At 52.5% G+C, this 23355-nt stretch overlaps 1 protein-coding gene and 1 long non-coding RNA gene across 2 annotated transcripts; one reads left to right on the top strand and one right to left on the bottom strand.

Moving 5' to 3' along the window:
- Nucleotides 1-2274: 2274 nt before the first annotated feature.
- On the bottom strand, nucleotides 2275-8371 carry LHX1 (LIM homeobox 1). The gene is made up of 5 exons (XM_090291240.1): nucleotides 8047-8371; nucleotides 6046-6272; nucleotides 5689-5966; nucleotides 4163-4328; nucleotides 2275-3825 (listed from the first exon to the last, which is right to left on the bottom strand). The coding sequence occupies exons 1-5, from the start codon at nucleotides 8214-8216 to the stop codon at nucleotides 3446-3448; spliced, it is 1221 nt and encodes a 406-aa protein (XP_090147366.1). The 5' UTR covers nucleotides 8217-8371; the 3' UTR covers nucleotides 2275-3445.
- Nucleotides 8372-9741: 1370 nt separating this feature from the next.
- On the top strand, nucleotides 9742-19583 carry LOC149998697 (uncharacterized). The gene is made up of 3 exons (XR_016514131.1): nucleotides 9742-9831; nucleotides 17192-17266; nucleotides 18253-19583. It is a non-coding gene; the product is annotated as an uncharacterized LOC149998697 (long non-coding RNA).
- Nucleotides 19584-23355: the final 3772 nt, after the last annotated feature.

Below are 23355 nucleotides of genomic sequence, written 5' to 3'. Positions count from 1 at the left end.
AATCAACTGCCTGTCATATAACCAGGAGTTTCAAGAGTTTAGGGAAACCAGGTTCTTACCTGCCTCCTTTCTCTTTTCTCATATACTGTCACACTCCAGGTCCCAAGCCCCTGTCAATGCCTGTCCTGGCTCTCCATGCATAGTTGTCCCCAACCTTGTCTCATCCTAAAGTAGCCCCGCAGACTGCCACAGCTTCCCCCAGTGTGGAGAAGTCGAGTGGGTGAGTTTTGCCTCCCTCGCCTAGGGCAGATGGGAGCTCCTGCTGCTGGCATCCTGAGGGCAGGTGGCGATAGGCACCACGAGAGGTGGCCGCTTTAAGATGGCTGCAGGGAAGAAACCAGGCTGCCAACCCCAGCCAGAGAGGAGGCTGCCCTCTTGGGCTAGAGGGGACTGCCTGACCCTGCGTCTTTCCCAGGAGCTCCCAGCCCCATCTGATGGAGATGGTGTGGTGCTTTTCTACACCTCGGGCCAGAGGCGGGCAGCGCGGCTCAGGTGGGATCGAGAACAGCCCCTGACATTTCGAGATCTCTTCCTCTCGGACAGTTCCAAAATTGACTGCTAAGCATTGCCACCTGTCCAGGTATTCGTTAGCATTCAAGATACAGCCCTACGGGGAAAGGCTGAGCTGCTACTACGGAGTCAGAGAGAAAAGCGGAGTCCACGCTGAGCGCGCAACTCTAAAACGGTTCTTATCAACGCGATTCCACAATAAAGCTGCTAAATAATTCAGCAGGCTTGATAGGAAAATGTAGCTTCCCAATGAGCACAGGTTCAGTTAAATGAATGTCTTTAAGGGGGTGGCTATATTAAATAAGTTGGCTATGACTTAACACAAACGCTAAAAGGGCAAAAACAAGCCAATCCAGTGATTGCCTACAAAGCAGATAAAGAAACTAGGTGTTCCAGAACAACTGTGTGCAGAAACTAGGTGTTTCAAAAGTCTTCCCTGTATTTCATAAATTCGGATTTCTGTAAGAACACTGTCAAATTCCTTCCTGATAGTCCTCCCCATTGGATAAGCTGTCATTTGGGTGCTGTGAAATATTGCCTATTTTAAAGCCTTCTTGTCAGAAAAGATACTTAGTTGTGTCTTAACAAAAATAAAAAACAACACTGGAAATTACATACCATTTAATGTAAAACCTTTTTTTTTTAAATAAGGAAGTAAATAATCCAGACTGAAATCTAGGTGATATTAAAAAGAAATTCTGAAACTCTAATATCATCTGATATTAAAACACATTTTGTAGTAGATAAAGTATTTAAACTTCCACATTTAATGAAGGCTTGGAAGGAACTACTTTGCAGAACCGATTGGCAACTGCCAGTTGACATTTGATTTCTATATTGGTTATTTTTAGTCCTCTCTCAGAGGAATGTACTATGTATCTGTGCCAGGCAAAATAGATTTCCTTTTGGGGAACTCCAAATGTAACAAATACCATAAAACAACTATTTGATTTGATTTCTGTGAAAGGGATTAAAGTATTTCATTTCTAGCTGTACTGTACATTCATTTTACATTATCTTTCAAACCACCAAATTAGAAAGCAGGATTATCTATGGGAAATGAATTGAAACTGAAAAAGACCACCTCTAACTACATATTTGCAGGTAACTGACATTCACAAGTCCAGTTTTGTGTGTGCAGAGAGGGGGAGGGAGTGCATGGGACCTCATGCCTAATCACAGACTAGACTCACTTGTTTTGAGCCATGGATTTGATTTCTATTTCAAATTCTATATTAACTTACCTGCAAACATCTCTTATACTGTATCAGTTAAATCCACAGAATGCAAATCTGTAGTTAATAACAGCAGGAAGCCATGGAGAAAAGATTGGCGGGCATTAGCAATGGGGGTTTAACCACAGATTTCTCAGTGCTGCCTCGCTCCTGAGGGGTATTTCAACTCTCCATCCTGTCTCCCTTCTGGTTCTTAAAACATCAAATAACACACCAATTATCTAAACATCAGATTTTCTATTTTTATTAAAAACTCACAAATTTATTCAACATGTTTTCTTTCATACAGTGAATGGTCTAATATGCACTGGAGGTCACACAAGCTTAGGTTTATCAGAACAATAAAAGACATATGAGAAATTTAATATATAAAGAAAAAAGTAGCAGCTATTGACTGCATATTTGACCATAAAATTTAAATATTTTGGACTTTTATTTTAAAGACAAAAAAATAAAACCTGTGTGGGTCTATATAAGTCATATTAACAATCCCATGAATGTTCAACAGGACTAAAAATTAGCAAAGATGTTTTTTTCTTAAACCTTGTTAACACTTTTTTTTTAACACTTTCTCAGGTTGTGGTGCCAGGCACCTTTACAGTATTTGTGCTATAATTATTCTATTTGGCAAGTGTCCCAATATCTTGTTTTCTCTTTGCCTTGTGTAAACAACACCTTTTTACATACTAGCACAGTGAGCTGTGAGCCCTGCAAATCTGTCAGAACATCTACAGGAAAAGTAAATGAACAATTTTGGTTGATTGCTCAAAACATTTTGTTTTTGAACAAGAGGTTTCAAAACAGGATATATTAGTAAAACACTGAACTCCTGAATTTAACATTATACGTAAACAGTTGACTGTTTTTAGTTCAATAGTCTTTTTTTTTTTTTAACTTTGTGTGTGTGTGAAAGTAGAATACTTTTCTTAGTACAGCTGATGTTCAAGTTATTTTACTGAGAGGTCTGGCTGGAGACCATCCTATTCAGTGTGTCTGTGTGTATCTCTGTGTGTAGAGCTTTGTGAAGGTAGAAGAGTTGATACTGAGGGCTTTACATTTAGAATTTTGCAATTTTGGCAAAACAAAAAGAAACAAAAAACCCAGAGAGACAAAAAATATATATATAGTCCCACCTGATACACAGCAGGTCGGTGTTTCTGAAGCTATAGAGTTTTGTTGTTGCTGTTGCTGAACTCTGAGACCAACACTATATTTCCCAGAGCCAGAACCCTCCTGGCTGGACTGGGAGCGCCCAGGGACTTCACCTCCCAAACCTGCTGCAGGCACAGCCTCCCTCCCCCGCGGCTCCTGACATAGCCACTGTGCTGTCTGCCCCGGCAGCCGTCATGGTTGTTTCTGTGCCGTCCCCAAGTTAGACGCCCGCGCCCGCGTTGTCTGTCCACGGAGCCGGGTCCAGGTGGGAGGTGGGAAGAGGTCTGCATTTCCCTTCGGGCGCCCCAGTCCTGCACCTTGCCAGCCAACTGTCGTATCCCAGTCCTACCTCCAGGCAGATTTGGATCCTATTTCGTGTCCCCCTTTACCATCCGGTCTCCCCAGATGGAAAATGGTCCCCGAGGCTGGAGGAAGGTGGGGGTTGTAACTTGCTTTTTATGGTTTTTTTTTTCTCCTTTTTTCTATTTTTCTTAAATAAAAGTTCGTTTCTGTACAACCACGAACTCCGCGGACCGTGCGAGGCCCCGCTACCACACGGCCGCCTCATTCATTTCAGGAGGGTGGGACAGGTGGTTCCCATAGCTCGCCCCGCCGTTGACCGACAGCGTCGAGAAGGGCGGGCTGGGCCCGAAGACCTCAGCGGACATAGAGTGTAGAGGCCCGGGCAGGCTGGGCTCGGGGCTGGGCGAGTCCCCAGGGGGATGCGCCAGGATGTCGGTGAACCGCTGCGCCTCGCTGGACGGGTGGTGGCCAGGCAGAGGGTGCTCCAGGCCGCCCAGGGGTGTCCCAGAGGGCCCGGACGACGACACGAAGGGGAGGTCCACTGGCGTCTGAGCCTGCGAGGACGGGGGGCCTTGCGGGAAGAAGTCGTAGTTGCCCCCGGGCCCGTAGTACTCGCTCTGGTAATCTGCGGAGCGGCGGGGGAGGAGGATGTCAAGGCAAGACCCGGGTAGGGTGGGTTAGAAACGGAGGGGAGGCGGGCTGGCCAGCCGGCTGGGGAGGGCACCGCGGACCACTCGCGGTTCCTGGGCTCTCCGCCGGGAGGGGGCAGGGAGGCTGGGTGCACACACAGGAGCTGCTCCCTACCAGCCCACCCGCCTCGTTCAGGATCTGGAATTCGGCCCTCGGTCTCAATACCTCTCCCTTAATTTACTTCCCAGCCTCCGCCCCTCTCTACGCTGCCACCCGCTTCCAACGAAGCCAACCCAGGCTTGGCCGAGTCCTGCCCGGGGCAGCGCACCCACCTCCGTAGAAGGAGAAGGGCCCGTTAGGAATGAGCTCGCCCGGCTCCAGGCGGTCCACGAGCGGCCGCATTCGGCGCGGACTGCGGAAGAAGGCGTGGCGCCGGGCGCCCAGCGCGCTCAGCTGCTTCATCCTCCGTTCCTTGGAGCGTCGGTTCTGGAACCAGACCTGAAGCACACACGCCTCGGGGTGAAGCCACGAAGACCTCACTCCCCACTTCGGGTGCTCCGCCCGGCCGATCCCTCACCCGTCCACCGCCTAGCTCTCAGGGCTCCGTGTGTGCGGGAGTGCGTGTGTGTTGTGTATGATGGTGGGGGGGGGGGGTCCTCTGAGTAGGACCGCAAAGGCAGCCTCTGAGCCAACGGTGAATCTGATTCCTGCCTGGAGGAACTGGGCAAGCCGCCCTGCCCAACGTGAGGCAGTTGGAGTTGTTTCTAACAGTCATACTGTCACAGTTACAGCTTCTCAGGGGCTGTGCACACACAGACACTCAACCACCCCAATAGTGTCTGACACACAGTTTTTCTTTCACGGTCCCTGGCAGCTCCCTTTCCAACACGATAGTGACAGAGAACTAAACAGCTTCCCGTTGACACTCAGTCTCCCAGCGATAGCGACACCAAAACGCACAATCTCCTTTTCACACCCACACACCATCTCCCAGTGCCAAAGATACTTATCCGCAGCCTCTCACTCATAGTGACACAGACATGCAGCCTCCAATTCACGTGCGCACACGCCGGCACAATCTCCCAGAGGCCGCAGGGCCTCCCTCAGAGGACAGCTTGCACACGTGTGCCCATGCACACTCAGCTCCCCGGGCACAACCACCACACCTTCGCAGAGCATCCAGGCACAGTGAACTGGACACCTAAACTTGGGCCCAAGAATCACCAGAATCACACCCAGTCTCAGATCCTTGCAACACTGGCCCATTTGCCTAGATGGCCACCTCCCCTCCCCATCCCCATCCCCCTTGGGACCGCCTGAGGTAGGGCTGACTCCCGCAGGTCTGACCACCTCACCTTCAAACCAGGAGCCCCACCTCTCTTTGGAGGGCAAGTCTCTTCTTTGGGACTTCTCTAACTGGGGCAAGAGACCCACAAAATTGGGTTTGGAGACGAAGAGAAAGATCTTGTTGTGCAGAAGCCAGAGGAACCTATTAAGTCCGACATGCACAGCGGCCTCTGGGCTCCTTTGGAACACCGGTACGTGGTACAGAGAAAAGGGTCTCAAATCTCACCGTGGTGCCAACAATGTCCCTTCCTCCAGCCTCCTGCTGAGCTCCCTTCCCTCCCCCTCCACCACCACTATCACCGGAGTTGGACCAGGAACAGGAGGAGACCTAGGGGTTGCCAGTGGTTCTAAAGTATCAGGCGGCGCTTCAAAAGTCGCAGGGGGTAAGGGTGTGTCTGGGCTGCTTCTCTGACCCTCAGCCAGCCTCCAAGAACTTGTTCAGCTCCTGGGAGGTGGCCTGGTGGAGCCACGTGGTTTTCCGGGGAACTGAGTGGCACGCTGGGGCCCTGACCTGAATGACGCGCATGTTGAGGCCAGTCTCCTGAGCCAGCTGCTCGCGGATGTGGCGTGTGGGCTTGGGCGTCGCGGCGAAGGCAGCCTTCAGCGTCTCCAGCTGCTTGGCTTTAATGGTGGTGCGTGGTCCCCGCCGCTTGGCGCCCAGGTTCTGGTCGTCATTCTCGTTGCTGCCCCCTTCCTTATCCGATACGTTGGCGCTCTCCGAGTCCTTGGCGTCGTCCTGCGACGGATCTTGAGAGTCCGGAGACAAACTGGGGTCACTGCCCGTGGTGGCTGGGGAGAAGAAAGGGACAAGTGAGCAGCGGCCTCGGTGGGCCTTCCTCCCCCAGGACCTGCCCAACTGGGGCCTCACCCGAGTGGAGGCTGTTCTCTTTGGCGACACTGCTGTTACTTAGGTAATCCTCTTTGCAGACGAACTTGTTCTCGTCGATGATGTACAGCTCCTCGCCGGTGGAGAGCTGCTTGTTACACATCATGCAGGTGAAGCAGTTCAGGTGAAACACTTTGCTCCGCGCTCTCCGCACCAGGTCGCTAGGGGAGATGCCCTGAGCGCAGCCTGCGCATTTGGTACCGAAACACCTGGGGGGTGTTGGGGAAGGTTGGTTAGGGGCAGGGGGCCCAGAGGCAGAGAGAAAGGCGTGGAAGAAGGTGAAGAGGAAGGGGGAAAAGAAGAGAGAGAGCTAAAAAGTAAGAATGGCAGAATGCCGATTAAGCAGACAAGAAGACAGAAAGAGTGAGCTCGGGGCACCGTGAAAACTCGGGGAGCAGGTACACACGGTTATAGCGTGAGAGGGGCCCAAACTGCTCCCACCCCTAGCCTCGAGCCCAGTGTTGCCCCAGAGGAAAAAAGCGCTGCCGAAGAAGGCGGCAAGGTGGCGAAGGGAAGAGGAAAGGAGACACGTATTTTCCGATTAGATGCAGAACACAGCCGAACTCTAATCAGAGCTCCAGATAAACGCCTCCCGAGCGCCGCTTTTCTCTCTTAGAGTTGTTTCTCTTTTACCGTCAAAGGACCCGCGCACAGGCGGGGGATTGGCAAGATCCAGTCCCGCGGTGGGTGAACAAACAGCAGCGGAGAGCCCAGACGGCCACAGCTGGATCGCCGCCACGTTCAAGCCCAAAAAGTGGGCCGGTTGGCTCAAGCTAGAGCCATGGCTTGGCTTTAGGTGCTGGGAGGCGCTTTGCGGGGCCAGGCCTCAGGGGCCCACTGGCAACCGGCACGGTTCGCAGCTTCCCGGCTGGGTTCCAGCCAGTACCAAGGAAACTGGGCACGGCCAGCCGAGGCTCACAAGCTCAGCGGCTCAGCCTGCGCTTCCTCCTGGCGACACCAGTTTGCAGAGCACTTTTCTCCAGGTCTGCCTCTACCTGAGCCATGCGTTCTGGGACGGCATTAGGGACAGGTGGCTTTGAACTCCCACCCCCTCTCCCAGTTTGATCTGTCACTACAGACTCCGAAAAAAAGAGAAACCAAGTCAACCGAGTAAACTGGGAGATTTCAAGCACCGCAGGGAATTACAATTCGCATTTGCTCCGGTTCTCTGTTGACTTGTGTGTTTCTGTAGATTTGGTGACAAAACAGTGAGTTTAAGAGAATACAATTAAAATGCTAAATCAAGGAGGGACGTTGGGGGAAATTTCGGCTTTTCTCCGGGGTTTCTGGAAGGAGGTAGCTGAGGGTGGCCAGCAGTGCCTGGGAGAGCTCCGAGTGGAGCTGGCGCCTCAGAGCCTAAGTTCGCCTACGGTAGGGACCAAACCTCCCGCCAACCCCCAGCCCGGGGAAGAAAAGATCTTCATGGAGGCTGCAGCCTCGGGGCACTGCACAGTCACGGTGAGGCAGTTTGCCTAGGCCGGCGCTTGGGGTTTCGGGACGTGCAGGGTAGGGGCTCTTGCCTGTCGCTGCCAAGGCAAGCGACTCAGACACCCCATGCAAAAACTTCGCGGTTTCCGCCAAGACCTCTCGGAAACGCAAAAATCAGTGGCATGGAGCTAGACTGGGCTCCAGGAGGCAGGGAGAATGCGGTTGCTGGAGAGCTCCGCGCACTGGGAAAGAAGAGCCAGGCTCCAAAGCTCGAGGTCTTGCTGCTTTCCTCCAAGCATGGAGGGGCTTCTGGGCCGAGGCGGGCTCAGACCCTTTCTTCCCAGGCACGTGCAGCTAAGCCACGACCCATAATTTCTAGGACGCAAGCAGGGCCGCGTCCCGGGCGGCCAGCTGACGAAGAGGCGGGCGCCTGCGGGACTTAGCTGCTCTCTCCAAGGCAGCTCCTAACGCGGCCACGCTGACCTCTGATCTGCGGCTGGCCAGGGACAGGCCCGCGGGGAGGGAGCAGCAGAGGCTCACAAGGGACGTACTCACCGGAAGAAGTCGTTCTTGCAGTAGAGCTTGCCTTCCCGGGAGAAGCACTTCTCGGTCAGGTTGCATTTACATTCACAGCACTGGACGCACTTGACGTGCCAGGCCCTGTCCAGCACGTTTAAGAGGAAGCGGTCCAGGATGGGCCTTTTGCAGCCGGCACAGTGCACCATGGTCTTTGGTTTGGTCGGGTGAGGCCCGGAGAGAGAATAGCAGGTAGAGCCGAGGGGATGGCTCCCGAAGACGACCGAAACAAGCTCCCAGCCCCTCCAAAAAGAGAATACACACTCAGCGGTGCAAGCCAAAACCCGCACCAGAAAATCAAAACAGGCGGAAACGCGAGGCAAATGGGGGTGGGGGGCGCCTCGGTGGTGTGCAGCCCGGGAGTCCCAAGGTCCCGGGGCACAGCAGCGCCGCCGCAGCTCCTGGGGCGAGGGAAAGAGTCTCAGGAGGACGCGAAAGCGACTCTTCTGCCCAGAACCCGCGGAGGAGTGAAGGTCACCGAGAACGGTGACGGTAACGGAAATAAATAAATAAAACGGAAGCGGTGAACGAAGAGGACGACGCGGCGAGCTCTGTTTGCAGGGAAAGCGCCGCTGAGTTCTCTTGGGCTTGAGGTAGAGCTGTCAGAAGTCAAAGTGCATCTGTTTTTGTCGGGATATGAGGGTGGATGTATGTGTGCCCGGCTGCCTGCCACCCGGGTTTCCTCTCCTCTTTTTATAAAAGAAAAGAACAAAATGAGTAGAGAAGCTTTGGATCCTAAACTGCCGGCATCGCACAGCGGGTCTCGACGCGCTGGGCGCCCTAGGTGGGCCGGGAGAGGGGGCGGGGGCTGACCGAGGGGGGGAGGAAGGGAGGGGAGGGCAGGAGGAAGATCTCGTTGTTGACTCTTGTTGTTGCTTAAGTTTCTCCCCTTTTGGAGAAGTGTTTGTGTCAATCGAGACGGAAAGGGACAACTCCGGGAGGACGCAGCCAGGCGCGCTCAATCGCTTCCCACCGCCCCAGCCCCGTCACCTCGGCCCGGGCCTGCCCGGCGGCCTCCGTGTTCTCGGAACCGCCCTCCCTGAGCCTGGACTCCTTCGGGGAGGCGATACGGGCTGGCTCCTCACCGCGCCTGGCCGTGCATCGTGGCTCCAGTCATACTTCGCGGCCGCCTGGGCGCGCAGCCCCGCATCGCTGGCCCACGCTCCGGCTGCCTCTGTCCAACCCCACAGTCGTTCGACTTTTTTTTTTTCTTTTTCTTTCCCCTTTTTTCGTTGTGGTGGCAAATCTGGGTTTCCTTTCTAGCCTCTTTCCTTCCTTCCTTTTTTTTTTTCCTTTTGCAGCGGGAAGAGTCGAGGGGGGGGGGCGTCGCTTTGGAGAGCTTTTTAAAACATCCTGGTGCAGCAGCTACAGTTCTGCGCGACGGGAACAGATCGGCACCGGCGGCCGCTGTCGCCGCCCGGACCGCGGTTTGTTGCTGGCTCTCCCTGGACAAGCGTCCCTCTATCCCTGGTTTTCTGGCCCAGTCCGCCGCCTCCGCGCGTCTCTCCCCAGCTCCGGCGGCTCGGTCACTGCTTCTGGCTGTTGGCTGAGCTCAAGAAGCCCCCTCGCCTTAATGCAGCGCCCGCCGACGTCACGGCGGCCTGCGACCAATCAGCGGCCGGCGGTCCCTCTGTAAACCATTCTGCATCCCCAGGCCGAGGAGAGTGCGGGGAGACCGCGTTTAGAAGATCAGTGGCGGCTGCCTCCCGGCTCTGCGCGGTGCGGACGGTGGGCTGCGAGGAACCCAGGGCCCCTCCTGCTCCGGTAAGGTCTCGGTTTCGATGGGAACGCGGGAGTAGGCCAAATGGAGGGCAGAGTTCTGCTGGAGGGTGGGAGTAATCCAAGGCAAAACCTTGTTGAAGGTTGGGGTGCAGGGGGGTCAGAGAGCCCCAGCGGCCCTAGTGCACTGTTTGGCTTTGCAACTCATTGGGTGTTGGCTCCCCACCCCACCCCTTCTTTCACCTTGGCCTGGAAGTTTGGCCCGGGCACATCTCGCGTCTTTGGGGGAGTGGTGGAAGGAGGGCCCTTGGCAACAGAATCTCCCTCCGCAGGTCCTCCCTTCTGTTCCCCCTCCCCCAATCCATCCAAAGTCCACAGGGTCCTGGTCCCTGGGATCTGGTTGTCTGTTTCCCGCCGCGCAGTCTTGTAAAGTTGATTCCGGCGTTTTCCTGGTGGGGGCGGGGAAGACCGGAGGCTCCGCGCCGGGGAGGGGAAAGGCGTAGGTGGGGAAACACCTCCGGTGAGGAGTTACAATAACCCGAGCTGGAAGTGAGAAAACTGATCCGAAGAAACCTTTTACATTCAAAAACAACCGACTGTGAGAGAAGCAGCGGGGCTACAGCGGTGTAGTGGCGGTCGGGGGGAGGTGTAGGTTGGAAGGGGGACGCCCTTGGGGCACCACATAGAGCTTCAATAATTGGGATGTGAGCGCACCGGCAGAGCGAACCTAGCTTTTCCAGGCTTCGGGCTGGCACCAACTTCCCCACACAACCGCCGACAGCGCACACCCTCCGTAGTTCACGCTCATACCTCCCTAGTTGCGCTCAGACTATAAACTTGAGAACACTGCCCACAGGGGCGGATTGTCGCGGACGTGGGGGTCGCTTCGGAGTACTGGAAGGCTTAGCTTCGAAGAGTCAGTCTCGTTCCCTGGCCTAGGACAGTCAATACCAAATTCCGTTTCGACAGCAACATTTCTATGCTTCACTGGGATTTTTCCTCGAAGTAAAGTTTGAAGGCAGCAGGTAGGGAGAACTGCTATTTTGCTCCCTATTTTTTGTTTTTTGTTTTTGTTTTTTTGGAGGGAGGGTACTAGGAAAGAGCATTTAGCCCTAGCGAGGCAAGAAATAAGGATAGGCAGCTAGCCAGGTCTAACCCGTATTTTGGAATTGGCCTTTTGACCTCACTCGCGGTGCAAGGCTGCGACATGCCACACAGGGTCCCGGGCTAACTTGGAGAAAATGCGCGCTGGAACCGAACAGCACTGAGCCTGGTTGGGCAGGGAATCCAGCCCTCTGCAAATGAAATACCCTCTTCGGGCGAACCGGCAAACTGTTACCGAATTTGGTTTGAGCCTCAGTAGGAGTGGGGTTTTAGGGTTCTGCCAACGCCCCTTTTCTGTCTCCCAGTCTACGCTCGCACAGCCCTGCAGCCCTAGGGTCTGCCGACAGCCCCTGCCCTGCGGTCCTCGCCTTTTCATTTAAAGTCGAAGTCCAGTTCCGCCGCGCGCTTCTTTGGTGCTCCGCCCATCTTGACGTCGGGGTGCTGAGACCCTAAAGCCTTCGTTGAATCACCCCCCCCACACACACACCCCTACCTGGGCTCGGGTTCCCCGCTGCGGGGAGGGCGGTGTTGGTGCTGGTAATCTCTCCCATCACCCCCTCCGGCGTCTCTCCCAGTCTAGGGCTCAGGGCAGGGCAGGGCGGTGGGGGGGGGGGGGGGCGGCCGCTCTCCAACTCAGCAAGCCAGCTCGCAAGCTTAAACTTGGCTTTGTGCTCCTTTTTCGGACCTGACACTTGCAGCAACAAGCCGACCCGTACCCAGGACTCGGGGAGACACTAGAGCTGCGCGGCGCGGGGTCCTCGCCTCCTCCAGGGGAACTCGAGGCGCCTCCTCATCCCGCTGTGCTGGGTTATGTCTCGAGGAGGGGCTGGTCCAGTGGTCCCCACGCTCCTCCCTCCCGCAGCTGTCTCGGTTCTTGCCGCCAGCGCCCTTGACCCAACCGCCCTTTTCTGGCATCTATAGCCGACCCGGTCCCGAGCGGATTCCCCCCGCCCCCGCTCCGGCTGGGCTTCTTCATATGCAAAGCAGAGGGACCAAAGGGGGTGGAGGGTCGTAGGCGGGGAAACCCAAGGGGTGACAGCTGGACTCGGCTGCCAGTCCCTACTGAACCCAAGGCTTACCGCCTCCTTTCGAGTGGGCAGGACGTTGTTGCATCCGTTTAGGGGTGCAGAGATCTTGGGACCTTGACGTGGGGGAAACAGAACCCCTCCCTCCCTGCGGGGGACCCAACCGCGATAGAGGAATTGAGGGCGAGGGCAGGATTCGGGCTCTAGGACATCGGGCTCTGCTTGTCACGGTGTCCAGATGACTCAGTAAACAGGTCCGCGGGAACCAACCCCAGTGCCTACCAGGGCGTCAGTGAGCTTAACTCCAGGCGCACCTCCTGGCTCCCGATTCTAGGTTTAAAGTCCAGATTTAACGCCTCCATGGGGACAGCACCCTAGATTAATGTTTTCTTCGTTTCCACTGAGTTTTTATCTTACAATGTGATTGATCACAGGAGAATACTAGACCGAGCTTTACAAGTTTGCCGTCTCAGAGCCTGACTGCTCAGCTCTGCATTTAAGAGAATGTGTCTGCTGGGCGAAGAGCGCCCACCTTCCCTCACGCTCACGGCCAACTACTGCCTACTGACTGAAGCGCATAGCGCTTTCCTACCCAATGTCCTCTAGGCGTGCCGCCCCCGGTCCTGTAAATTCTGGAGGGGCTCCCGTAAGCGACCTTGGTAACTGCGGAATGCTCCCCGACTCACTCACCTCTAGACACTTGGAGAAGGCCCCAGAAGGCCTAGAAAACGGCTTTCACATTATAGGTTTCTGTTCTGAGGAGCACCTGAAGGATCAGCCCCAGAGGAAGAAACTTGCTGGGGAACTGGGGATGGAGGGGGCTCTGCCAGCCCTCCCCAGCCACCCTGCAGCTTGAGGGGCTGAAGGAGCCCTCTCCAGCACCCCCTTTCTTATCTCTGCCTCCTTGGTTCCGAGCTCCACTTCGCTTCCCTCTCCCACGTTCCCAGTGGCTCCTGGGCCCGCCCGGCAGTTAATGCTGTTAATCTCCCAGGAGCGGCGACGGCCCTTGGCCTCATCGCCCACCTCGCTCCCTGCACTCCTATTCAGCCTATGAGCCCCAGAAGCAGGCGGTGAGTCCGAGAAGGGAGGCGCCTGGGGTGGAGTGCACTCTAGCCGCGGGAATGGGGCGCAGTTGGCCACTCGCGGTCAGGAAGAAGGAGAAGGAAGAAAGCCGAAGGAGCCCTGGACCCTGCGGGTCCCAGAGGCCACGCAAAGTCCGCTGAAGATGCGACGCAGGCAACTGGCCAGAGTCCCTCGGATCTGATCCGACCTCCCCTGCTCTCTCCTTCCCTTCGCTCATTCTCTCCTGCGTCAGGTTGCCTTAATCGCATTCCATCACTCTCTTGAAAATGACCTACTTGTGTGTAGCACTTTACAGTTTATAGCACCATGTCCCCTGGACCACATAGTAAGAGATCGGTATTATCTTTTTTCCTTGGGAAAGAAACCCAGTTTAGAGGGTTTTCTCGAGATCTGTTGGTCAGGACATCATTGAAGGACAGAAGTTTGGGGGCTTATCACCTTGCCCCACCTCGGACTTGGCTTCAGCTACGTTTTCCGAGGCGATGGCTGGGGGTTGGGAGGGGGTACCCGGAGGCCGGGAAAGGGCAGTATCCGACCCGCCAGGGCTTCACGGTGTGCACTCTGGCTGGATAAACAACCCTGGCTTCCCACGAGGGCTGGAGGGATCCTGGGCGTGGAGAGGGGAGCGAGGTCGAGCGTGGTGATCTCAGATGCAAGTTAGTGCTGCGGAGCAAAGACAGGACGCAGACTGGGAAGGGGAAGGGCGAGGAGGAGCTGGAGAAGACGGGAGAGAGAGAAGTGAGGGGAGAGGGACCAGGGGAAAAGAATAAAGACAGAAAACGGGAGATAAGAGAGGAATGTGGAAAAGTAAGCCGCCATAAAAGGAGCAAAGACGTACTGGGGGGAGCCGAGGACCCTGCAAGCAGGTGTGTGACAGGCGCGTTCTTAGGCGGGGGGGAAAAGGAGGCGGCGTGTTTGGTGGGAGACTCAGCACCCGTGGAAAAGCGTGTGAGCGGCTCTGGGCAGGAATCCAACAAATAAATAAAACGTCTAAGACGGCGTGACAACAATGTGTATTTGGGTGCGTGCCCGTGTTCCTCCGTATGAACACACACTCACACCCGGTAAGGAAGACAAACGGGTCTCGTGCCTCCGAGTAATTAATCCTCCCACTAATTGACTCTCTCCCCTTACCTAATGGCGGTGGTCATTGCCGATATCTTGAGAGCTATCACGGGGAAAGAAAGAGGGGAAGAGACCCCCAAAGCTAACTACCTTTGGGACTGGGATTGAGTTCTTTCTGGACTTGGCCACTTTGAGCCTCCCTCCCTTCTTTTGGGGGACGGAGTTCAATAGATTTTGCTGCCTCACCAGCCCCTCCACGTTTGCATTAATAAAGATCTCAGATTAGGGGTGCTAGGGAGCTCTCCACACACACACACAGGCCCTTCATCAATCTCAGTGGCTGAAAGCTTCCCATTGCCCCTCTGCTGGACATTTCCTACCTCTAGGCAAGACGAAATCTCCCCCTCCACTCTTGTTCCCCCAAGAGCCCAGACCCTGCCCCCCTTCTTTAGGTCACTACTTAAGTTTTTCCAGGACCTGGTGTGTGTCCTGCAGCCCTGAGCAGAGCAGGTGAGGTTTTGAATGGGTTGGGAAGCAGCCTTGGGTAGGTGGAGAGAGAGCAGCGCGAGGGATAAGGTCAGGGCAAGGATGGGGAGAGGCTTCTAGGGACAACCCTCCACCCCCAGACAGGAACCGGGAGACACAGAAGCATGGTGGAGAGCAATGTACACCTGGAAACTGAGGCCTTTGGGGACAGAGAAGGAAGAAGGCAGGCACATGCACTGCCGGGGAGGACAGCAGAATGACCATGTTTCTGTGACTGTGTAACTCAGGGAGACAGTTCTCTCTGTCACAGCACCCTCAGTTTCCAGGACTGGGGAAAGAGGCAGGAGACTGTTGGAGTTGGCTGGAAGGGGCCCAAGGCCACAGGCTTGTCTGTGAGGCAGCTTTGAGGCTTGGCTTTGGGAGGCAAATGTTAACTTTTACCCCTCCGTGGTGGCAGGTTGGCTCTGTTTGCCTCCCCAGAGGCTAAATAAATAATTGTTGAGATCCACAAACCACCCAGTCTAGAGAGAGGAAGGAAGGAGAAAAGGCAGCTCTCCAGAAAAAACACATCCACCCCCACCCCACGAAATACATTCTTAATTGTCCCTTGGGAACATTTGTACATTTGACCAAAGCAAACCCTCAAGCAGTAACAGCAAAATTCGTCATAAGGGCTGGCAGTCCAGAGAGACTTGGGGGTGTAGAGAAGGGAGAGGCAGGGAGAGATGGCAGGTGTCTTGGATAAGGTGCGAAACTTGGCTCTTCTCTCCTTGTCTCTGTCATGCTTTAGAAGGAAAGTGAGCAAGAGAAATCAAGTTCCAGAGGAAAGAAAGAGAAGGGCATATAAAAGGCAAATCCAAACCAGAAAGGAAAGAAAGTGAAGAAGAAAGAAAAGGGCCAGGAGGGTGGGAGAGACGATAATAAAAAAGGGTGAAGGCGGCCCCAGGAGGCTAGGCCTCGTCCCAATCCATCCGTCTTCATTGTCTCTGTGTGTGCAAAGGCAACTCCGGCATAAGGAAAAGCCACTATTGGAGCCACGGCTTTATTTTATATCCTATACATCAGGAGGGAGGCAAAGCTTTATTTTCGCCAAGAGACAGATATTTTATTTCTCTCTTACGGTTTTATGTGTGAGAGATGTCAGGTTGCCACAATGGATGGCTAATGCATAGGCAAGAGGAAGCCGTGTTGGCATGCTGTGTGTCATGGGGTCTTGGGGGGGGTGAGTGGGCCTGGGATTTAGAGCTGATGGGACACTCTGGGGGATTTCTGCTAAAACATCTCTCTTCATAAATCCAGAAGCATGGTCAGCTCAACAGGGAGAAGAAGGAGTTTTAGAGGGAAAAGAGTTGAGCTTAGCAATGAACAAACACACAAAGGAACCGCTTACCTTCCAACAGGCTCGGGCAACCAGGGCAACGGGGCCCTGTGGAAATGCAGACTCCTGACCGAACGCGCGGGCACCATTCACAGGGAAGTACTTTTCTGCAGGATACAATGTCATTTCACTTCCTTTCCCCATTTTATATTTTTCCACCTTCCCCATCTCCATCAGAAATCTTTTTTTTTTTTTAATACCTCCTCAGAGCCTTGTGTGTTGTGGGGAGAGCTATTAATTTGCAAATGATCTGATCTGTGAACGGATCAGATGCCTGCTTTTCACCGTTAAGAGCAATGTCTCAAGTAGACACACACATGGACACACAAGCCCATCAGGCCGTGAATCCTGGGGGCGGAGGTAGGTGCCAGGTTCGAATCCAGGAAAAGTGTACCCTCTCCTCCAGGGCCTGTGGCCGAATTAAGCCTTAGATCAAACTGCATAATGGTCATATTTTTAAACTTGGAGAGAAGAGGGAGATGACGGGACAAAGAGACAGAGAGGGAAGTGTGCTCATTAATATGTTCCGTTCAGGACTTAGACTAGTCTCCCCTACTCCCAACCACCCCCTCAAATCATGCTTTATGAGACTTGCCTTTATGCGCTCTAATGTCCTATTTTTAATTTGTTTGATTTCTTGGTTTATATATCCACTGTGGAGCAAAAAGCTGACCACGCTCTTTCCCTTTTTTCAGAGGATCAGAGGTGACACAAGATCTCTAGACAATGAATGTTGGGACCTGGCCTTTCGAAAAGACATTTAACCTTTCTGGGCCTCAGTTTCCCCATCTGTAACACAGGGCGATGGGGCTACATGGTTGCTAACATCACTTTCAGCTCCATCCTCCTCTGACCGAATGAGATAATGTGTGAAAACACTTTGGGACCGTTAAAAGCCGGACGAATGCTAGGGGGATTATTATTACGATTCTAATCAATCCTCTTTTCTCCACATGGATCTTGGCTGTTTAGCGCCAGCAAGGAGGCTAAAGAGGACCAAAAGCGGGAAGGCTTAGTGGAGATGGAAAAGCTCTGTGGCGTGGACATAAAAAAACCCTTCATCTCCAGAAACATTTTGTCTCTGTGTGGCCCACAGGCCTGGTGGGAAGGGGTGGGGAAGAGGAGGAGGCCTAACTTGGTCTGATCCATCTCCGTCTGCATGGAGGCACAAAGTGTATTTCTTCCGAAGCATCACTTGTCTCCAAGTGACTGACATAGGAACCTGATGTAAAGGCAATTTGTTTCTTTTTTTTTCTTTTTCCAGAAAGAAAGGAAAAAAGCAAGGTGTAGCTGATTAGCAAGTTAATTATTTCAGTACCCCAAGGGTTCCAGTGTGGTGGTAAGTTGTCCAGCCCTGGTGTAATTTCACAGTCTCTGCATTTCCTTGTGAGCACCTGGGGTGCCTGGGTCTGTCTCTCTCCACCTACTTGCCTTATGTCTTCCTGACACACCCGGGGAGATGACTAGGGGCTGGGGTGGCAGATAGTGCAGTGTATACACTTGGCCTGGGCTGCAGGCGGGGGGCCAGACACGGAAGAGAACAGAGGAAACCTCTGCCTCCACCAAGTGTTTAATTATCTGGCCCTTCCTCTGTCTGTTTAAAAAATATTTTAAAATACAATGTTTTAAAATCCATATTAATGAGGCAGGTGTTCAGAAAGTGGAGCTGTTGGGACATTATTTCCCCAGACTTAGCACGGACAGAAACTGGGTTTGAGGGGCCCTCTGCCCCCTAACCTCCTCCCAGCACCGGCCAGCTCTCCAGTGCTCATATTTGCTTTCCCAACTCTGGCCACCACTTGGTCTGCTGTGGCCTCCTCCAATCTAACTTCAAGATCTGATTTCCCCTTGGGGGAGGGGAGGGAGGATTGTGTGGTCAAACCACCACCTCCCTCAGAGATAAGTTGGGGATGTGAACATAGGCTCAGAATTAGCAGCTTTTGCTGCTCTCTGCTTTCCTGGCTGCTAGGACTGACCCCCTGCTGCCCCCCTGAGATGGACAAGGGAGGGCTCAGCAGTTTACTTAAGAGTGGTCCCATCTGCTCAGACTGGCCTTTCATAAGAGTAGGGATTTATGTGGTGTCCTTGTGCACAGACCTGGGATTTGCCTGAAAACCTTGGGCCTCTGAGAATATTATGAACGCTAACACGTTCAGCCACGGAGATGATTCATGATTTGTCTGCAAGGACAGGGTGTGTGGGAGTGTGTGTGTGTGTGTGTGTGTGTGTGTATGTTGGAGGCAGGCACACACGTTGATGGGTGCTTGTCACCATTCTTACTTCTAATCCAAACATCGGGACATTGTTTTTTCTGTATTCACTCAGGAGACAGCGCATGGCACCATGCTCTGGAGAGCCAACTTCCTGACTTGAGCTGTGTGAAGATGATACGATACAATTTCTAGTGCTGGCATTCAGCCATCCCCCAAGCGGGTTGGCTGATATCCCTGCTGGCGGAAAGGGGCCTGGGGCTGTCTGGGAAGATAGTTCTGATGACTGCTTCATTGCCGGTGGCAGAGGATTTGGGGAGTGGGGGTGGATCCAGTCAATGTTCAAATTGTACTTGGCCATCTTTAGTCTTTGCATCTCAGTAGGAGAGAAGTTGCTGAAACTTAGAATGTAGGAAGGCGGGTGTAGGGAGTTCCTTGTCTCAATCATAGTACTTCCATGCCCAAATGAAGCCCAGTGGGGGTAAAAACAGATCCTGGAGAGCAGGGCTCTGAGGTTCCGTGTGGGGTTTTGGCCCTCATTCCCAGGAGATTAAGAAGGCTCTTCCAAGTTTTGAAAAGACCTATGAGTGCCATTCATTCATAACCTTTGGGAAGTAAATGCAGCCTCTGTCTGGTGGCTGGTTAGAGAGCATTTTGAGCTTGCCTGGCCCTCAGTTGTGGTTCTACCATTTTCTCATTCAGGTTCCAGTCTGGACTTCTAGAGATGAAGATCCCGCCTGCCCAGCTTCTGAGATTCTTGTGTCTCTCAGGCCACTCATAACTTAGCCCACATTCTAGGCACTGGCCAGCACACATTTTAAAAGGGGAGCTGGCAAATCTGTACCTACATACGAGGTTATTTCTCATTTGGGCTCAAGAGAAGAATAGAGTTTCCCCTTAAAAAAGAGAAGCAGAGAACCACTTCTATGAATCTTTTAATGAAGGATTTACTACTAATTTGATAAGTTCATTGCTCTTTTTACTCATTCTGAATGAATAACTTCACCAGTTAACCCGAGGACCTGCAGAATCTATAAAAATGCTTCCTCTCGTCTTCTCGCTTTAACACATGCTGGGTCTCAGGCCTGCCTCTGACAGACTGGGGAGGAGTAAAACATTCCAGAGACCGGGTCTGAGAGTGTTATCTCTTCCCCACCCCAAATCCTCACCCTCCATTTTATCTCTCAAATACAAATGCAAAGACCTCCTAGGGAAGTGTGAAGGGACAGGTTTTAATCAGATTTGGAGAAGGAAGGAGAATGAGTTGAGCCTAAAGAAAGATGGGGACAGTTGGAATTTTTAACACCCCTCTGTTAATACTTCTCATGTGTTGTATATCACATCTTACAAAGTAGGCATTTGTCACAGTAATCTACAGTGTGTATGTGGCCTTTGCCAAATGCTGCTTGGCCAAAACAGTGTTAAATAAAATTGTAAAAAATGCTACCAGGGCCTTGCATGGGTTATTTAATTCTATCAATGATAAACAATGTTAATGTGTAGCATCTCAGTTGGCACCATAATCATGTGTCATTTGTTTATGCTGAGATATATTTAACCGGGAATGATCCAGTTTTCCAACACGTGTATTTCCCAATGATTACTTAGGAGAAATGTGATGGAAAGAACAGAAACCTTTTTCTCTCTCTACATAAACCTGCACCCTGCACACACAGACTGGCAGTCACACACATTCACATGGCCAGCCAGCCCTGTATGTATTGTTACACATATGTCTCCACTGGTAAATGTAAGTGTGGATTCTGTAAAGAGAGATCCTGCGTTACGCCTCTGTACATAATTAAGACACACAGATCAGCATTTTAGAATCTTTGGGACATTTGTACATGTTTTCTCACACGCACACTGCCTCATAGTCAATACTGACATGAACATGCATACCATCCCACATGTGGCTCTTTATATGTACACATGTAAGTATTCTCACTGCAAGTGCAGACATGCCTGAAAGGACAAGTGCTCATATGCAGGAGGACTCTCTGCACAGGCTCCTATATAAATGTACATTTATGTGCACATTTGCACACACAACTGCACCCCTGCTCTGGGGCGTACACTGGACACCCATAGGCCAAGTTGCAACAGCTGCCCTGTTACTCTTGGAGGATCCAGACCTGGTGAACCATATCTGAATTGGGTGCCTGCCCTCTATGTGCCCTGAGGCATTTAGCACAGGAGGCCAGGAGGAGCAGGGTCAAGACACCAGCCTGCCAGGCCTCTGATGAAAATAATATGAAAATGTGGGGGTGGGAGGAGGGAGTTGGGTCTCTGGAGATAAAGATACCTCCAAAGAGGATCAATCTTTTATTTCTTCATTTAACAAACGCGTCAGGTTACCTTCTCTGGCCCTCACTCTGCCATGTAAGTAAGCTACTCTGTCGCCTTCAGTTTCTGTCTCTGGAAAGTGAAGTACTGGCCCAGACTAGTGCTCAACCTGGCTGCATAGTAGAATCATTGGAGGAGTTTTTGTTTTTAAATATTTTAATTCATTTATTTTTAGAGAGAGTGGAAGGGAGGGAGAAAGAGAGGTAGAGAAATATCAACGTATGGTTGTCTCTTGCGCACCCCCAGCGGGGGACCTGGCCCATAACCCAGGAATGTGCACCAGGAATCAACTGGCGACCCTGTGGTTCACAAGCTGGCACTCTATCCACTGAGCCACACCAGCTGGGGGGTGGGGGAGTTTTTAAAAAAAACACAGATACTTGAGCTCTACCCCAGTCTGATTAGATCAGAATCTCTGGAAGTGGGTGCTCAAAATTTTATTATTTTTTTAAAAGCACCCCAGGTAATTCTATACCTGTTCAACCAACATTGAGACCTACTGGCCTAGATGCTCTCCAAGGCCCTTCTAGCCTTAAAACTCTGTCATGGAAGACCTTTTGTATATAAAGCACTGTGCTGGGCACCAGAGCCCTCTGCTGAAAGTTCTAAATTCACTCAAAAAGATCATAAAAAGTCATTATCATTATTCTTTTGGTTTAGGAAAAGGATAATTTTTGAACAAGTCATGCTGGAAAAACTCAGGCCTGCATTTCCAGCTATCTCTATTCCCTTCCATCTTTGTTCTAACCTTCCAGCTCCCTGACTCTCACTCATCGAACATTAATTATAATGCCATATACGCAAATACGATAGCTGGTACCTGATTGATGTAATAGATACCTTGCTACCTGCACATATCTCCTGTCTAGGTCCTCACCCAACCTGCTGGATAGCACAGTATTTTTAGTAGGGTAAGTGATGAGGCACAGGCCCCAGGGTGGGGGTGGGGGGTTGGCGGGGAGTTTCCTTTCTCCCCCAGCCCTGAGTCAGAGAACACCAGCCCCTAAGCCAGTGCCCCAGTTCTGGAGGCTGGTCCCATGGTTGACAAAAGCCTTGTGCTGCATGTCCTAGAAAGCCACTCTCAGACTTGGGCCTCTGGGAATTCTGTCTTAATAGTCTCCAACAACCGTTCCCTAGGCAGAGCCAGTCCTTGAAAACAAACCTCGTAGCTGCACCTGCGAGAGGAGGCTGAGCCCAGGTGAGCATCTCATCCACTTGGCACGTGGAAGGCACAGCTGAGACAATGTGGGCTGCTGCCCGTGGGCCCCTTTCTCCCATGGAGGATGCTGAAGAGAGTGTGGGGGAGGGGTTCTGCCTTTCATCTCGGTTGGGCTGGACTAGTTTTCTTTAGGAAAGCTGTCCCAAGGTGGCTACCCATACTCCCCATCCAGGTGGGCACTGGAGGTAGTGATGAGGCCTGAGACCTCTGTGGTTTTCAGCTCTAGTCCTTTCACCCACTCAGGCTTACTATTTCTCCACTTGCCTCTTCTTTTTTTAAAAGACTTTATTTATTTACTCTTAGAGAGAGGGGAAGGGAGGGAGAAGGAGAGAAAGAGAAACAATGATGTACAATCGGTTACCTCTTGCACACCCCTAACTGGGGATCTGGCGCACAACCCAGGCATGTGCCTTGACTGGGAATCGAACCAGCAACCTTTCAGTTCACAGGCCGGCGCTCAAGCCACTGAGCCACACCAGCCAGAACTGCCCCTTTATTTTTTTCCCCACTCTTTTATTTTGTCCCTTTCTCCCCTGATGACATGCCAGGTCAGGTCCTGGCCCCAAGGCAGTCTGCACGCATGACAAAAGTTTGCTGATCACTGGGCTGTGCCCAGTCCCTTCCCTTCTCTCCCTTCACTTGCCTTGCAGGGAGGGCAGGCTCAGTGCTGGGGAGGGAGCCCCAGGCACAGCACAGGATCCTCAGATTCTAAATCTTGATCCAGAGCCCAGCTTCCCAGGCCTGCACCCCTTCCCAGGGCCCACCTCCCCTTGGGCCTGGGGAGCATCACACCCCAGGATGTGATGGATTCCCCAGGCACCTTCAAAGGGCTCTGCATTTGTTTGCAATGTGGACCTTGAATCCTTCTCTGGTCATAAACGTTGTTTATTTTGACTAGGACCTACTGAAAGGGGACTGGGGGTTAAGAAGGGCAAAGAGAGGATTCCTCTGGAAGATCATAAAACCATTAGCAGGCCAGGGCTTTAAGGGGTCACAGGATCATAGAATTTTCTGGCTGAAAGGAACACAGGCCATTAGGAAGGTCACAGATGACCACTTTGTCAGCTAAAGGCTTCTAGGGGCCACACAGGGCCAGGGTGGGGGACTTTGGGCCTCTTTCTAGAAAGTGGACACAAGGTGTGGGGGCATGACCCCCCAATAACCTTACACCAGGTGGGGGAGGCCAACAGTCTCTGAACATGATGGATTTGCCCTCCCGGTGGGAAAAGCCAGTTGTTTGAATGTGCAGTGGAGGCTCTTGTTCTGGGGAATGGGCACAGCTCTGGGTAAAGGAAATAATATCCCTCCAGTTCTGCCTCCACCATGACATTTTGAGCAGCTAGTATATAAGGTGCTCTGCTTGATGCTCTTCCAGTATTTTCAAAACAATTCTGAAAGAGATGTTATCTTCATTTTGCTGATAAGACAAATTGAGCTCAGAGAAGGGAGGTGGTTTGCCCAAGGTCACCCAGCAAGTGAAGTGGTAAGGCTGGGACCAGACATTAAGACTTTAAAGTCTCTAAACCTAATCTCCTTCCCACCTCCCCATCTGCTGTTGTCTGGTCCCCTGCAGCCTGAGAGACTGGATGGGAAAGGGCTTCCTTCCCTCTACAGCTCATAGTGGGGCCGAGGAAAGCTAAACAGCAAGTCCCC

The sequence above is a fragment of the Furipterus horrens genome, unplaced genomic scaffold, assembly GCF_987537825.1.
Source record: "Furipterus horrens unplaced genomic scaffold, mFurHor1.1.pri manual_scaffold_11, whole genome shotgun sequence".
NCBI lineage: Eukaryota > Metazoa > Chordata > Mammalia > Chiroptera > Furipteridae > Furipterus > Furipterus horrens.
This window is presented reverse-complemented; position numbering and strand designations above follow the sequence as displayed.

Excerpts from the sequence above, each read along its gene's own strand:
- LHX1 (XM_090291240.1), bottom strand. The coding sequence starts at position 8,216 with ATGGTGCACTGTGCCGGCTGCAAAAGGCCCATCCTGGACCGCTTCCTC. Across the intron at positions 6,273-8,046 it reads TGCAAGAACGACTTCTTCCG|GTGTTTCGGTACCAAATGCG; the intron begins GTGAGTACGTCC and ends AACACCCCCCAG. Across the intron at positions 4,329-5,688 it reads TCAACATGCGCGTCATTCAG|GTCTGGTTCCAGAACCGACG; the intron begins GTCAGGGCCCCA and ends TGTGTGCTTCAG.